This window comes from Numida meleagris, chromosome 27 (genome assembly GCF_002078875.1).
Source record: "Numida meleagris isolate 19003 breed g44 Domestic line chromosome 27, NumMel1.0, whole genome shotgun sequence".
Classification (NCBI taxonomy): domain Eukaryota; kingdom Metazoa; phylum Chordata; class Aves; order Galliformes; family Numididae; genus Numida; species Numida meleagris.
Genome location: NC_034435.1, coordinates 3,803,803 through 3,819,268, shown reverse-complemented (window position 1 = coordinate 3,819,268; position 15,466 = coordinate 3,803,803). Strand labels below are relative to the sequence as shown.

The window sequence follows — 15,466 nt, the reverse complement described above, 5'->3', positions numbered from 1 at the left end:
CTAAAACACAGTCTCAACAAACAGGATTCCTAAATGATTTATGCTTAGAACTATTTGTGGCCCCAAGGTAACAAAGTTTAGGTAGGAACTAAGTAATGTAAATAACAACACCAATGCTTTAGGAAAGGCAGATTCATTATTTGACATCAACATCTACAGTGAAGCAAATATTGTAAGAATACTCCATCAGTCAATACTCAATAACAGCCTCACCTCCTCTCCATATGCCTCATTCAATGCAAGATGCAATAATCCACTCAAGGTTGTGCTGTTACTTGTTTGAAGAGTTACAGATTGCTGAAATCTGGTTTATGTCTCTTAACTTTAAATCTCTAAGGGAAGCGAGATACTGAAGGCCACTGAAGACCTTTTATAAGTACTTTTAATGTTTCTTTCAATTAATCAATGGCAACTGCAATGACAGAGAACCAAGCCTGCAAAAACATAATAAATGGACATGGCTCCATTGTGCGCTACGTTAACTTTATCATTAATTCTCCTTGTTTTCTACTCTACTAATGGAATTTGAGTAATATCAGAAAAGTCATTTATATGAGCTTAAAAAAAGTTACACAATCCACTGTGGCTATAAGCAGAATGACATAACTCTGGCCACAACTGCAGCATCAAATCAATTAGCACGTTGTGTCAGGGAAGTCTCCGGAGAGGAAGTTACTGCATTACAGTACAGAAAGTGAGGCCATCCTTGAAGTGAGGTTAGAGTTCAGAAGGGCCAACTTTCCTGCTTATTCCTGCAACGCTACTGGGAATTTGATTACTTTTATCCTTTCTGTGTATGAAAATCTGACTTGCAAGGGGACATCAGTTTTTCCCCGACCAATTGCTTAGCGTTTTAGAAAGAGAGAAAACACCAACAACTTTCAGTTAGGGTATAGAAATAGCTGCAAAATGGTTTATGAAAAAAAAGCTGCAGAGATGCCTCCCAACATCTGAGGGAGGACTCCCACATGTAAGGTGGATGAGCTGAGAACACAAACTCTCTGTTTTATCCTTAACTCTTCGTTCTCAACCAACACTAGTGACAGAGCCAGCACGACCTGATTCAGGGTTTTCCACTATTTTTGCTCTTGAATAGCCAACGCAACAAATGCTTCAGTCTTCATTGCCACAATACTTTTCTGAGGAAGAGTGCTGCATTACTTGGTTACTAGTAGCTCCATCCGAGGACTCATCAGAAACAGTAGAAGACAAGGCCAGTGACAGGACTGCTGAAAAATCTATAATGTAGGTCTGAGCTCCACGTGAAGAAAGGCTGAAATACGAGATCCTGAATACAAAATCGCCCTGAGCATTGTTATTCACTGAAAATACGGTCCAGAACTTTGTCATCTGTAGACAGATGATAGCACCATCAGATATTCTCCACTCCTGGGTCTCATACTGATAATCCCCTTCCAAAATACGTCAGACATGGTGTCAGCATAGCGCTGTCTGAAAAGAACGAAACACCTGGAACTAAAACACTCTTTACAAAGCTGAGGGCAGGAGGCCAAGCAAAGTGCTTTTGTAAGCCCACAAATTTCATATTGGCCCTCGTTTGGCTTTGTTTTGCCTCTCATTTAAGCCTGCCAGAGACAAATTCTGAGAAATCAGAAGGGCAAAGGACTGAAAAGCAGTGGCACATTCAGATCGAGAAGAGCTGTGTCCCATCTTTCCCTTCTCAAGCAGCTCGCTGTAACGAGGCTTACAGATGGGGGTGTAAAATGCTGCCAGAGCTTCTCCTCACCGCCACCCTGCTCAAAACTATTCCCCAGCATGTGTTGTAATCATGCACCCAGGAGGGTTGTTAAAACCTTACAGGAAACATCTCACATTTTTTCCTTTACTATTCATGCCATTTTCTATTATAGACAATAAAGACTTCTAGCACTGGATTAAGCTCATTTGCAACAATGAGCTACTATTGCTCCAAGAGCCAGTGGGAGCTCAGCCTCATTGAGGGAACTGGGAATAATTAACTGAACTGCATTGGAAAAAAAAAAAAAAGGGAGAAGACTGAAGGCTGTTTTGACCAAGAGAGATGCAAACTGATGCGATGGTTAAGCCATCATGTCTTGCTGGAAATTATTGTTGGGAGTATCATTAATGCTTGGAGTATGCAGTTCTTGCAGTAAAACTGTTTTGGCCGTGGTCTCCCAAAAGGTTTTCGCTACTAAAAGACACCTCCCAGAGTCATAATGACAATAACACAGCTTTCCTGATTGCTTTCACTCGTTGCTCAGTATGCACTAAGTCACTTCCAAAAACTCTCAGGGATGGCAAACCTTAAAAACAAAAGCTCTTGTAAGCAGGCTGGTTTTTCCTTTCCTCTAAATGATGTATATAATCCATCTCCCTGCTCAAATCTTCCTATTGTGTAATCCAGGGGTCTTCAGCAATAGTGTAAACAGGAATTGTCTCATTACTGAGGGGACTGGAAGTGCTCAGGGCTCTGAGATCACACATGTAGGTGGGCAGACAGCACATACACTTCTTAATATCCTGGGGACCTGTCCTAGGGAGCAATGACTTGCTTTTGATCACCTACCAAAACTCACTAACTCAAAAGAAACGTCTGGCACTGACCCCTTCACAGGGGGAATACTCAACATGAGGGGCCCTGGAACTCTACGTTGACAGGCTGCTAGAGCTGTCCACACGTGATTAGTTCAGTAGCTACACATAAATGCACATACTGTGTAGGAATAATACTATTCCTGTATCATATACACAAGTATTTCACAGACAAGAATTAGCTGTCCTCAGATCACTGCCTCCTAGCCACAGGTTGGCACACGCCGTTAGCCCTTCGCCATGTAGCTTCAAAAAAAGATCAAGTTTCCAGCGTGCCTTTCAGCAAGGAAGAGCCCAAAGAACTCGACAACTTATTCATACCTAATACCACCAGAACATAGACACCTTTGGGACAGAGAGCACAGCCAAATATATAACAGAGTGCAGAACAGCAGAGGAAAAAAAAAAAAAAAAGAGAAACATTTGGCTTGGGACTCCAGAGAAAACCACGCTTTTCAGAGAGGGAGCCAAGGAATGGTTAGCATCCGTTCACAGGAGACAGAGCTGTGCTTTCTGTGGTCTCATCCCAGAGATCCACAGAGAAAATTTGAACTTCACAGTTTATTCTGCCTCAGAAGTATGAAGTGGTAAGTTACCTTTCCCAACACGCTGGACCTACTAACTGCAGACCACAAAGCTGTCCTTTCTGTGGACATCTCAAGGGAACATCAAAAAATGTCCATGCCAGAAGTTATATTAAGCAAACCTGTTCAAGCCTTCTGGATACAGGCAGTAAAAAGTTGTAGCTTTTCACTAAGTGTTGATTCAAGATTAATGATAGCTCTCTTAACACTTCCACTTTCACTGACTGTAACAGGGGCCGTTTTTTCTTCTCATTTGCTTATTTTCATAAAACCTCTCCATAGCAATTAGCTCTACTGTTTACATTTAAAAAAACCAAGAACAAACTCCCCTCCACAAACACACACACAAATAACACCAAAAACCAGAAGGATGATATCCAGTGTGATTTCACAGCTGGAAATAAGCAGAAGCACTACCAAGCAATCAGGTCTTTTCAGGACACCGGTGATTAAAGGACCACTGTTATGGTACCCTGTAAAAATATCATTTGCAATCAATCAGCTCTTGCAAGAAATAAAAACCTTTTCAGCTGTGAAAATTAAGTTATATTGAACACAGAGGAAGAAAGAGTAGTCACATAGGATTAACTGAATCACCCTTTCATCTTCACTGACTATGGGGATGCTGACATCACTAGGTCAGAAGCCTGAGCATTGCTTTCTCCAAACTCAATTCTTCAGAATACTGGACGGGTCAGAGAAAGGGGAGAAAAGTTGGTCACTAGATGTAACACTCTTTGTCTCAGGAGGTGGCTACACATTTCAGTATTAGTATGAGTAGTTTAATACTTGCATGCAGAAATCTGACCTTTCCTTACACAAGAGCAGTGTAGAAAAACAACCATTATGAATTACAGTGAAGAGTCTTCAGGTGTAAGTGCTTTCTTCAATTGCCAAGGAATCAAGGTGAACGTGAGATGTGTTAAGGGCACGAAGAACAGAGAGATAAGAACCAGCAGATTGTCAAGGCTGTACTCTAAAGCAGCTTCTTTGTCCATATGGAAAAATGAGAATCTTTAATATGAAAAAAGAATACGCGGTTATCATTATAGCAGAGCCTTAATAAAAAAAAAAGTGAAGTTTTTCCTCTTATGATGCTGGTAAAGCAGAACATTGTCTCTCAGTCTTTTCTGCTTATACCTCACTTCAGCTGATTAAGTACTTCTGTTAGATTTTGAACAAACACGAATGAATCTTCTTCCTGGAATCTGCCTTTTATGCCCTCATTACTTGTACCCAAAATCTTGACCACAAAAGAATGCCGGTTCCTCAAGGATAAGCAGAGGATGACAAACCCAGTGTCTTCTAGACAGAGCCCGTTACACCACAAGGCAGAACATTCTCCACACTGCTGTCCCCACTTCCAGCATTTGCCTGAGGCGTTCCACAGGCTTTCTGTCAAAGATAATTACAGCTGTCATGTGTATGAATAGACAAAGATGTTCACAAGGCCCACGCTCCGGGGGTGGGGGAGGACAGGTATCGTCCTCAGAAGCAGGATCACTTTGTCTCCCTCAAAAGAGAGATCTCATACAATATGAAGACGAATTTTCAAACACAAATAATAGCACAGATCCAGGCAGCTGAGCCCTCATTCACATTTGGTTAGATAACAGTGTTAAATACTCAGCTATTCTCATGCACAAGTATCTCCCCACTCAGGCCTGAAAGCACACAGGTATGACTTAGGAACGTGATCCAAGTTGCAGCTTTCTCAGAGCTGAAGGGAATGCCTGCGTTACCATGTCCAGACTACCTAGAAAGTTATTAGCAGGTGCAAGTCAAGAGAATCAGTTCAAGAAGCCTATTAGCCTTCAAGTGAACAGTTGAAGAAATATGTGCTTTTCCTGCTATGCTACAGTGTCAGCCCATCTCACCATAGATCTCTTTCCATGTGCCCATTCTACTTCCATAAGCTTTGAGACATTACAGATTACTGGCTCTGTTTGAAAATTGTGCTCCTTTGTACACCATTTATAAACTCAGAGGAAAATTCAACATCATTCAGACTATGGTTTATTTTCACCCCTGGAGAAATGGAAAAATGGCATCCGTGTACAAAGGCTTAACAAGCAGTGGGAAGCTCTCCAGAAAGATGCAGCCTGGAGAATAATCCAAACCTCTTGAGTTTTCAAGAAAATATCAGACCAGAAATCTCACAGGAATGAACTGGCTCTGGAGATTTCTGGCAATTCCCTTTGCTGACCCCACCCAAATCTGAAAAACAGCCACAAAAGCAAAATCAATCTTTTTCACAATATTTTTTGGTATCAAGGTCTGGGTAAAGATTCAGAGTTAAGTCCTTGCTTCATTTAAACTGCTTTCTCCATCCAAAGATTGCAAGGACGCAGATGGCATCTAATTGCAATAGTCACAACATTTCTCTAATTTTAATTCCACATGGAAACTAGAAGTTCGATCCTCTGTATTTTTGCAATGGTTCCCTCAATAAAGGCCAATTGCTTTTGGCCAGCACAGCACTTAGTTTCTTCCATTAACCTTTATTCAAGCCAAAACACTTTGGGTGTAAGCGACACTGAGTTCCCGAGACAATGATGGCCAGAGAAATACCTATCATGAGAGTGGAATCTGAGAGCTCTCCCTAAACTGCAGCTGCCTTGTCTCTCCTTGACATTGCTTCAGTCTTTGAATGCTTTCTGCACAAGCCATTACACTGTTCAACACTTCTTCCAGGAAAACGCACACAATTCCAGGAACCCCACGCCTCAGGTGAATAAATAGCAATCAGAAAAGCAATTTTCAACTGGCAAGGCAGGAGACAACGTTGTAACTGTGGGTTTCTATACACAAATGCTGTAAAGGCTACTGTGAAGGCCAATATTCCCAAGGAAATCAAATGTCAATGCATGGTTTGGATAGGAGATCTTCTGGAAAGAGAGCAATGAACGCATCTAACCCTGTATACTCAGCAAAATCTGATCTCACTGCCTGAGATCATTTGCTGGCTTCAGGTCACATCTGGGAGTTACTCCTAACACAGCGGGAAGAGAAATTGTTCTAAGCAGATCCAAGCTGCACTTCTAAACCTTGCTATAAAGCAGGAGCTTTTGCCATTTAGTCCTGCAGGTGCCCCCTCCCTTTCTTTTTTTTTCAGATGAGGTTTGTGGTGGCCTCTAATGGAACACAGAATGAGTGAAGCAAAGAGGGAAAAGAGGAGCGAGGCATGTGGAGCCTCCAGCTCACCAGGCCTCCAGCTATTCAAAGGTGAACTGAGTTAGAACTATACAAACATAACAGCAAAGGGTTAATCTCCATACCTTAGCTTGATCCTTCAGTTCAGACCACGTGTAGTTCCATAATGGGTCATTCCATAAAGAAGAAACCTTCAATAACAGCTCTTATATGGTGTTTCTGATGTTACCTCGTGTCCATCAAGAATAACACCCCTTGTTTCATTTCAGCTTTTCTGCTTCCTCAGTAGAGAGGAGGTGGATGCAGGTTGGAACTGGATTTGTTTTAAGTTCCAAAAGAACAAATAGTTTAGTAACAGTGTGAGCTCACAGCAATCACTCACATTTTTCCAGTGCTCCAGCTAGCCCAAGATGTGGCTTCTTACTTCAAGACTCATAGACTGATCTTAAGTGTACACAATATAAGACTAGAATTATAATAGCTTCCTCCACTCCACCTCCTTGTAAGCCTTCACAGTCATAGAAAATACTGGGTTATTTATTCTGCCGCTCCTCAGGGTCATTCTAATACTGTCTTTTTGTACTTGACCTTGACCTTACGTGCTTTGGACTTTCCACAAGACTTTTATTATACCATGCAACTTCTCCTGCTTCACAAATTCTTCTGCATTTTGGCTAGTGGCCTTGTGTTGCTCTCAATCCAAAGAAGTTCATTGCCCAATGTTTAATATTACTTTTTGTTTAAATGACATCATTACCAAAGCGCTACTTAGAATTACTGCTTTGCAGACCTTCAGATCCTTTTTGCAATAATTTCTTCCAGTAAAGTCATATAATAACCTGCAGCCAAGAAAGTGGCCTAATATGTTAGTATCTTGTCTGAGACTGGAATGCCACTTACTTGCCAGCAAGCTTCCCAGAGCACCTTTGCTCAGACTTCATACTATAGCTGAAATAAAGGCCGTAGGATTTCATTTTTCTTAATAACATTTGCTAACAACTGCATACAATGTTTCTGTGCCCTGGGTTTCTTCCATATGACATAAGACTCGTGGATTTCTGGACCAAAACTGAAAAACAGTTTGAAAACTTCTGTTTGATCATAAATTAAGTCTGGTAATTCATTTTTAGTAAAAACAGACCCAGTTCACAGTTTCCAGACTCTGTGATGGGTTCAAAGGGCTGCCATGAACCTTGCTCAGGGTCCAGGAATTCAAGCAATTCCATTTTAGCCTCTTCATCATGAATCTCAGATGGCACCACTTGATAACTGCTGGTCTGCGTGGTACCGGAGGGAACAGGGTGGAAGGACTCCTTTTCCTTCTATCTTTTTTTCATAGTACTTCCAGAACCTTTCCATTCATTCATTGTCACACTGGCTGCCCTTCACACAGGAGGCAGAGCAAAGCCAAAAGCAAAGGTTAGCCATTTGGAAGCGCTGCTGGAAGCCTAGTAGAGGGCAGGTTGGATAGGTCCAGAGAAGGTCTCGAGGTGTTGCCATCAGGGTGTGGATGTTCCCAAGGCATGCCAGTGGGCCTGAAATCAGCCAGAATGAGGAAGTCCCGACAACCAGCACCAGGCTGGGGTGGGAAAATGGCTTTTCCTCTGCCCTGGCTTAGCAGCTGAGGAGCAGGCTATGAAACTGCACTGAAAAAGGCAAAACAGTATGGGCAGGCAAAGGAGCTATAGGAAACACTCAATATCATCAATCTGATACTTGGAAACTCTTTTTCAAGCAAACAGGGGCAAATCCACTTAAGCCCACGGCATTTAGGAAGCAGATAGTATAATAAATGAAATCATTCACTCTCAGGAGTACTGTTAAAACCTGGGACCCCACCGGCCTCTTGATCTTTCCATATACTGTTTGATGAAATTCCTCCAGTGGCCTGGGTACATTTCCAAGGAACTCATGAGTTCTGGGAAGGCATTACACAGCTACACTGTAACCATTCATGACCTGTGTTCAGTACTGGCTTGGTTCCTCCTCAAATCCACAAGATGCTGCAAGGAAAACATTCTTTCCACTTCAAGTAAGCTTCTCCATCCTGAAACCAGTCTGGTTCAGCACCCAACCTCTTTTCGCCCTGTACTCACCCCAAAACATCAGAAATACAAGGCTCCTAATGGAAGGGCTTCCATCATGGGAAAACTACTGCAACACCTAATATATTCGGTCTCCCTCAATTCTAGATTTTTTTTCTTTTTCAGGCAAGCAAGAAAGAAGCAGCCGTTTGTTTTACTTGTCCTACCTGCAGCTGCTACAAGAGTATGGAAGTTTTATACCTGCTGTTTCCTGAACCTTTAATATTTGCAATGGAAAGATAAGGTCCTGTTGTCAAAGCCTGCATTTCGCATCAAAAAGAACTGAGGTGTCCATGAAAACGTGTTAATCCTTGGGAGCTGGAGAGCAGAAAGCTAAATGGCTGTTATTTCATGACAAGGACCATTTCGGATGCAGGTGTTTAGGCCAACAGGAATCTGAAGCACTCGTATTAAATCATGGAGCCACATTATGTGGCTAAACACATGTTCTTACACGTATAACCTTCAGAGAAGTTTAGACACACTCCCTCCCGCAACAAAGCCCAAAGGGCAACACACCTAATTATTGGATTACTTACGTTATTTCATTTTTAAGAGAAATGCCAAATTAGCAGACTTTTCCCACAGCAGGAAGAAGGTTTAGCTTGGAAGGATTTACTTTACATGTAGAGAATGCAAGTAAGTTATTCACTTAAAGAACTAGAGAAGAAAAATCAGGTTAGGACTCAAAAAAACCATATTGTTTTTCAAATTATTTGCTCTCTTAACATACTCTTCACAAAAAACAGCCTCACATTTAACTCCATGCAAATTACCTTCCCCAAAAGTTAAAGTCTGTAAAGCAGTAATGCTTTGAGAAGAAAGCAAGCTGCTACCACATCAGAAATTACATTGCTAAAACTCAAGGTATTTATAAACTTAAACAAGACACTGGGGATAACCGGAAAAAATCACCACTCTTCTATTTTCTCCACTGAAACAGAGGGAGATGCACCAGTCCACAAGATTCAAATATATCAAAACTCATTGTGAAATACTGGATTTTACATTACACCAAAATAACCTCACTGCTCCTCCATCTGCCCAGGATAACTGCCAGAAATTAAAACAAAGAAACATGTACACTCTTTGTAGTTAATCAAGAGACTCAAAATTTGTTTTTAAGCTGAGATACAACGACATCTGTTTTGAAGAAATCCCACTTCAAGAAACGATGATGCCCCTTTAGAAACAGGATATTTTTAACGAGCCTGCTTCTTCCAGAACTCCTTCAACAGGCAGACTTAATAAGCAACTCTCAAATATCTTCAGGAATATATCTACTATTTCCAGCTATTTTCCTTGGATTTTAAAAACCATGCCTTTTTGCTAGCAGTCTGACATCTGTGGCCAGTTAAAGAGAAGTAGCTCATTTCACCTAGTGAAGAATAAACTGCAAAAAAAAAAAACCCACCAAAAAACCCAGAAGCTCCGTACTTAAAAAGATGTTTTCCCTACATATGTTCACTGAATTCAGACTCAGTGTTAACGTGGCGTTGTTTAGGATGACCACACACTTCAGCTATTTACGAGGAACAAGAGGTAAAAGGGATTTTAATACATTTGGGGGGGAAGGATTTCCAATTTTATACTGAGCTAAAGGATTTCTGAGTAGTACTTCAACATCAAATTACCTTTTCATAGTTTATTAGCCTTTTACTATCCACTTAGCTTAGACAGGGAAAGAAAACTGGTTTGTAGCACACTTTATAGCTAGTTTCATTTACTGGCTTTTGTATGCTGCTATTATCTTTTTATGTCACTCATCACCTTAATATCTAAGTATCTTCTTCATCCGAGATCACTGAAGAAATGTCAAGATCTTCTCCCCCTTTTCCTCCATCGCTTTAAACTACTTATCCAGTTTGCTTCGGGAATATTTTTTATAGCCACAGTGCAGCTGAACCTGCAAACAAATCGGTTGAAACAGAAATACTGCAGAACCTGCTAAAGGATAAAAGTATTCGGATTCCACTGGCAATGAGTGATAGCCCTTCTCTGTGAGTTTTCAGTACCACGTTATTTGTACTCCTGCACCAAAGCTGGTGCACTTCGATTTCTGGCACCTTAGAGAAATTTCTACATTTACACAATAATATTTCTCTGATGTGCTCTCAGCTTGGGAAAGCATTTTGTGGATTAAAGGGCTTTTTGAAAAAGACTGTTCAATCTAGGATCACTTGACAGCGATCTTTTAATGTGATGTTAAAATACTCGTTACACAAATTTATGCATTAAGGACTAAAGTTCATAAAATTATAATAATCATAATTAAAAAAAATATTTCCATCTTATTCAGAACAGCCCTTTCTTCCAGTATTGCTGTTCAGATGAAGCCACACACCCAACTAGTTATGCCTCTGTCTCACAATGGCTGAAGTAAAGCTTTACTGACACCAGGCATTAATAGGATGCAGATCCTTAAATATACATGTGCATTACTTCCAATCCAGTGTGTGCTAGGATTGTGCTTTTTAATTCCACAATGGTCCAATAAATCCTTCAATATTTACTTAAAAGGTTTTTATGGTCCTCTTGTTTCATGATGGCATTTATATGAGCTCTGATCGTAAGACGTGTGCATCATCACCCATTCATTTGCGAAAATTAAATAGAAATAAACAGAAATAGCTCCATAACCTTCTTGCCCATGTGGCTACTAAATGCTGCAGTATTTGTTGGCCCAATAGCTAGAGATGGAACAAAAACACAGCCAGCCCAACCACACCCTGTCCCAACACTGCTACAGACATTCCAGCAGGAAAACGCTGAGGAAAGATTATGGAGTTCTGGGAAAAGATCCATTTTAGCTATTAATGCTCATTAACACATTTTTTAAGGTCTATAAAGCTAGTAAAGACTATTAGGGATGGAGGAAACAATAGAAATGTTACGATCCCAGAAGATCCTTCTAAACAAAAGCAAAATGCATGTTGCTAAGAACCTGCATGAAGCTGTTCTTTCAATTTGGTGGCTTGTTTTTTTTTTTTTCCTGTGCTATCTTAGCTTTCCTTCTACGTCCCTCTCGTGGTAGCTGAGCAGAACTGTAATATCTGCAATGGAACAGCACATTCACAGCTTTCAAAGATTTGTGCTTCGTTGCTGCATTATTGGTACGTTTTTAAAAAAACAAAAGATTTGATCGTTCAGTATTCTTTGCTATCGAAATTTTCTTAGCATACTCTGACAGAGGAATGGTTTTACGAAAATAATAATAATATAAAAACCCCAAACAAAAGAAAAACAACATACGGGTATTTTTTCTTCTTTCATTTTCTATTTCTCAGGCTAGATAACCTAAGTAAAACTGCACGGGATTTCCATTTGAAGACTTGGAAAAGAGAAAAGCAAAAGGCAAAAACAGGGACAGAAAATTAAGAACTTTTTAAACAATATGAGTTACCTGACCATTAAACAAAAATGAAGAAATAAAGAGATGTTAAAATGCAGATGTGTGGAAATAACAGAGCAGACAAAAAGTGGTTAAATATGCAAAATAAATTAATGGATTGTATCTCTCATTTGATAATATTTTAACGTATTGCATAACCATGGTACTTATTATAGAGACATCATCATCAGATATGTAACGTGCAAGCATTCCTTAAGCATTGTGTCAAGAAAAATCTGACTTCAGCTTGATGTTTATTTTCCCCTAATCTGAATTGTTTTATCCCAGGATAAAAATACATGGCTTCTTTAGCCGGCTCTGCCATCTGAAATAGCAGTTTCGCAGATTGCTCACACTCCATTTGATTGGCTTTCAACCCTTCACGTCATCGTGACACTTTCTAACACTATCTCCATGGCTTGGAGTTTGCAGAGACCAATCAGTTCGTTCCTTTTCATAACAGCTTCATTTCAGGCTTCTCTTGTGCAGTCCTGAATGGAGGATGTTATCGAATGCCAGTGACAGCGTGTGTTGGAATGGAAATTAATTTCAAGGAGAATCTTCTGGCACAGCCAACTATTTTGAGTCACGAATGCATTATTTCTACCAACAGCTAAACTGCTGCATGCTTCTGTTTTACACTTACAATTATCAGGAACCTTTATTATCACCTCTGCAAGATAATCACCTTAAACTTGCTAGCTCATGCAAGCGAGCAGAAAGAGTCTTTCTAAAAAACTGAACTCACTCCCATTAGTTCTCTCAGACAGCTTCTTATGGCTAAGCATGTCCTGTGAATTCCAGCTTCTAATCATGCACAAAAATGGCGAAGCACGGTCATTCTCAGGTGATGTGTTCCTGTTTTGTGAGTGTTACCTTTTGGAATTTCATACTGGATGCACAACAATAAAGACCAACGAGTCAGAGTGCCACCTCTTTGCATTAGCCCCGATTTAAAGGTAAAACTTTCACAAAATAACGCTTACACAAATAAAATATCATCTAGGAAGCACTGCAGTGTAGACTGTATATACCCTTATCTTCAAATATGCCAAAGAAGTACAAAGAATGTCCGGAATGCAGTGGCCTACCATTAAGCATTAATGTCATGAAATTCAAATGCATCTTTTTCACAAGCCATGCCTCTATACCGGTGTAAAGACTAATTACAGTCTCCCTTTTTAAAACACAGTAACCGAGATCCCAATGGCCACAACCGACTGCCACTTGAACGCCTTTTCAAAACACACCCATGTGAACTACAGTCTTCCCACGCTCTGCTCACTGTGGGTTTAGTTTTGACTCGTGTAACGGGGGCACCAGACACACGGTGGGGTACGTGGGGATCTCCAGAACCCCCTGGTGGCCCTCTGGCTTCAGCACCTCAGACAGCAGCACGATCCTGCCTGCCAGCACGGCAACGGGGCCGCAGCCTGCTCAGCAGAAGCCAAATTAACCTTCTGATAGCACAGGGTCTACACTCTTCAGTGAGTTTTCCAAACAGCTCTTCTTTAAAAGCATTGTTATTTTCTGTATTATGTAGGGAGGGAGGGAAAAAAATATAGCAGCACATCAAGGCTTTGATAGGTTTCCAAAACTTCTGATGATTCTGTAAACTGGACAAATGTTGCAAGAATGGTCTGTTTATTCATAAACAATGTGTCCATACAAAACAACCTACCTGGTTTTATAAATACAATCTTCAGAATAGATCTCGTTTTCAAGTAAGACTTCCTATTTTTTCAGTTATGCTCATCTCTGAATTATGAAACAGATAATTTCCAGCTGGTTTTAAGAAAGCATCAATTCATTTCATCTGTGGATGCCTTCCAGTCAGACTACAAGCGGGTTTAATGTCGCTACGATTCAACCTCAGGAATCAAAAGTCTCAACGTAATGTAGGAAGTTACATATGACTACACACTGACTTACCTCGACGTCACCATGTTAAACTGCAGCTGATGTGACAGTCATAACTTCACAATCAAATTTCCATTGTCTTTTTTTTTTTTTTGCTTAATTAATCTACTTTCATGAATAAAGATACTTCTGTGATCAACTATTGGTAAGTCTGTTCCTTCATAGAAGCTTAAAGCTCAACATGAATGCAAACCTGTGTTCTCTCTCCATTTGTTTCCCCTTCCTGTACTTGGTGCATCAAGATCCTTTCCAATCTTCACTTAAATCTTTTCAGTTTAAAAGGTGCAAATTTGGTACATATTGTTTCCGTTCCAAGCTTTATCCTACACCAAAAGCAAGAACAAAATTAAAGTTACTTCAAAAGAAAATACACGTGTGCATCTTACAGTTAGAAGCTTTTGTGGGGAAAAAGGAGAATGAGCACGCAGCTTTTCCTATCGGTGCTTCTCACAACACCTGGCAGTAACCTCAAAAGAGATTCGTTTGGTGCTAATAAAAGCACGGCGAAACGAGGGCTGCCAAACCCCAAACTAGAGATTTATTTATGGATTGAACACGTCCTGCCCATACCCACACAACGCAGAGAACCTCCACGGGCTGCTCCGCTCCCCTCGCGCCAATTCAGCTCTCTAAGTACCACAGTCACATGGGGTATTATAGGTACGATGGATCTTACAGTTGAAGCAGGTATTACTGTAATACCAGAGCCTTCTTAATCACCTGCGTTAGAATCCTGCAGGACGCCCTTATCCCGGGTATGCCTCCATCACCAGAGACACCACGCCTCGCTTCCACAGAGGCCGTGATGCGGGCAGGCCGCAGGGGCAGCACAGCGCACCCACACAGCCACCACAGCCCCGCGCCACCACAGGGCCCTCAGCCGACACTGCCCGCCCTTCCTGCTCAGCTCGAGGGCTCATTGGCTACCGCAGCAGTCAATCAGCGTGCAGGCTCCGCCCCCCTCGCGAGAGAGTCCGGGCTGCGGGGGCGGCGCGGGACAGCCCCTCCTTTAGGCGCGAACTCAGAGCGCCCCCAGCCCTTCCCCCCCCCCCCCCCCAGCTCTTCAGGTGGTTCGCGCCGCTTTGCGCGCGTGGGCGGTGTCGCGCGCTCCTTCGCGCCTTCCGCGCGGAGCCCCGCCCCCTCCCGCCGTGCCCTCCCAGGTGTGTGCGTGCTGCGTCACCCGCCCACGCGCACGGGGCGTGCTGGCGTCCGCCGTGCGCTCCGCGTCACCGCTCCTGGCCTGGCGCGCGGCGGCTGCCGGACGGTTCCTCTCGCAGCGCTTCGGGGCTCTCGGTTCCCTTCTCCGGCGCCGTCTCCTTCCTCCGTCGCCTCGGCCGCGTTCGGGGCTGCCCTAGCGGGGCAGCGGGGGGCTCGTTGGCGGCCGGTTCTCGGGGGCGCGGCCTGGTGCGCGCGGCGGATCCCGCCGCTGGCGTAGCGCGGCGCCCGGGCTCCGTGAGGCGCGGCCCGGCCGAGGTGGGGGGGGCGCGCGGAAGCGCCGCTTCTCTTCTCCACCGCCGCCGCCATGAGCGTGGAAGCGTACGGCCCGAGTTCGCAGACCCTCACCTTCCTGGACACGGAGGAGGCCGAGCTGCTCGGCGCCGACACGCAAGGCTCCGAGTTCGAGTTCACCGACTTCACCCTCCCCAGCCAGACCCAAACCCCGCCCGGGCCTGGGCAGGCGGGGCCCGGGCAGGCCCAAGGCGCTCCGGGAGCGGGCCAGGGCCCTGCAGGCCCCATCGAGGCCCAGGTGAGGCCGCGCC

At 42.9% G+C, this 15,466-nt stretch overlaps 2 protein-coding genes across 18 annotated transcripts in view; one reads left to right on the top strand and one right to left on the bottom strand.

Annotated features, from left to right (window-relative positions):
* COMP (cartilage oligomeric matrix protein) overlaps positions 1-14,627 on the bottom strand; it is a 34,911-nt gene extending 20,284 nt beyond the window's left edge. For 10 of the 16 annotated variants that reach the window (XM_021378653.1, XM_021378655.1, XM_021378657.1 and 7 more), the window contains exons 1-2: positions 14,427-14,627; positions 13,900-14,029 (exon numbers count right to left, since the gene is read on the bottom strand). The gene's annotated coding sequence lies outside the window, so the exon portion shown is untranslated. Of the gene's footprint in view, positions 1-13,718; positions 13,851-13,899; positions 14,030-14,426 lie in introns of those variants that run through there. The other 6 variants (XM_021378669.1, XM_021378668.1, XM_021378670.1 and 3 more) reach the window with 2 other exon arrangements.
* UPF1 (UPF1, RNA helicase and ATPase) overlaps positions 14,881-15,466 on the top strand; it is a 19,953-nt gene continuing 19,367 nt past the window's right edge. Inside the window, exon 1 of one of the 2 annotated variants that reach the window (XM_021378575.1) lies at positions 14,881-15,453. In XM_021378575.1, the coding sequence (XP_021234250.1) occupies positions 15,229-15,453 (225 nt within the window). In that variant the 5' untranslated portion in view covers positions 14,881-15,228. The remainder of the gene's footprint in view (positions 15,454-15,466) is intronic. The other variant, XM_021378576.1, reaches the window with a different exon arrangement.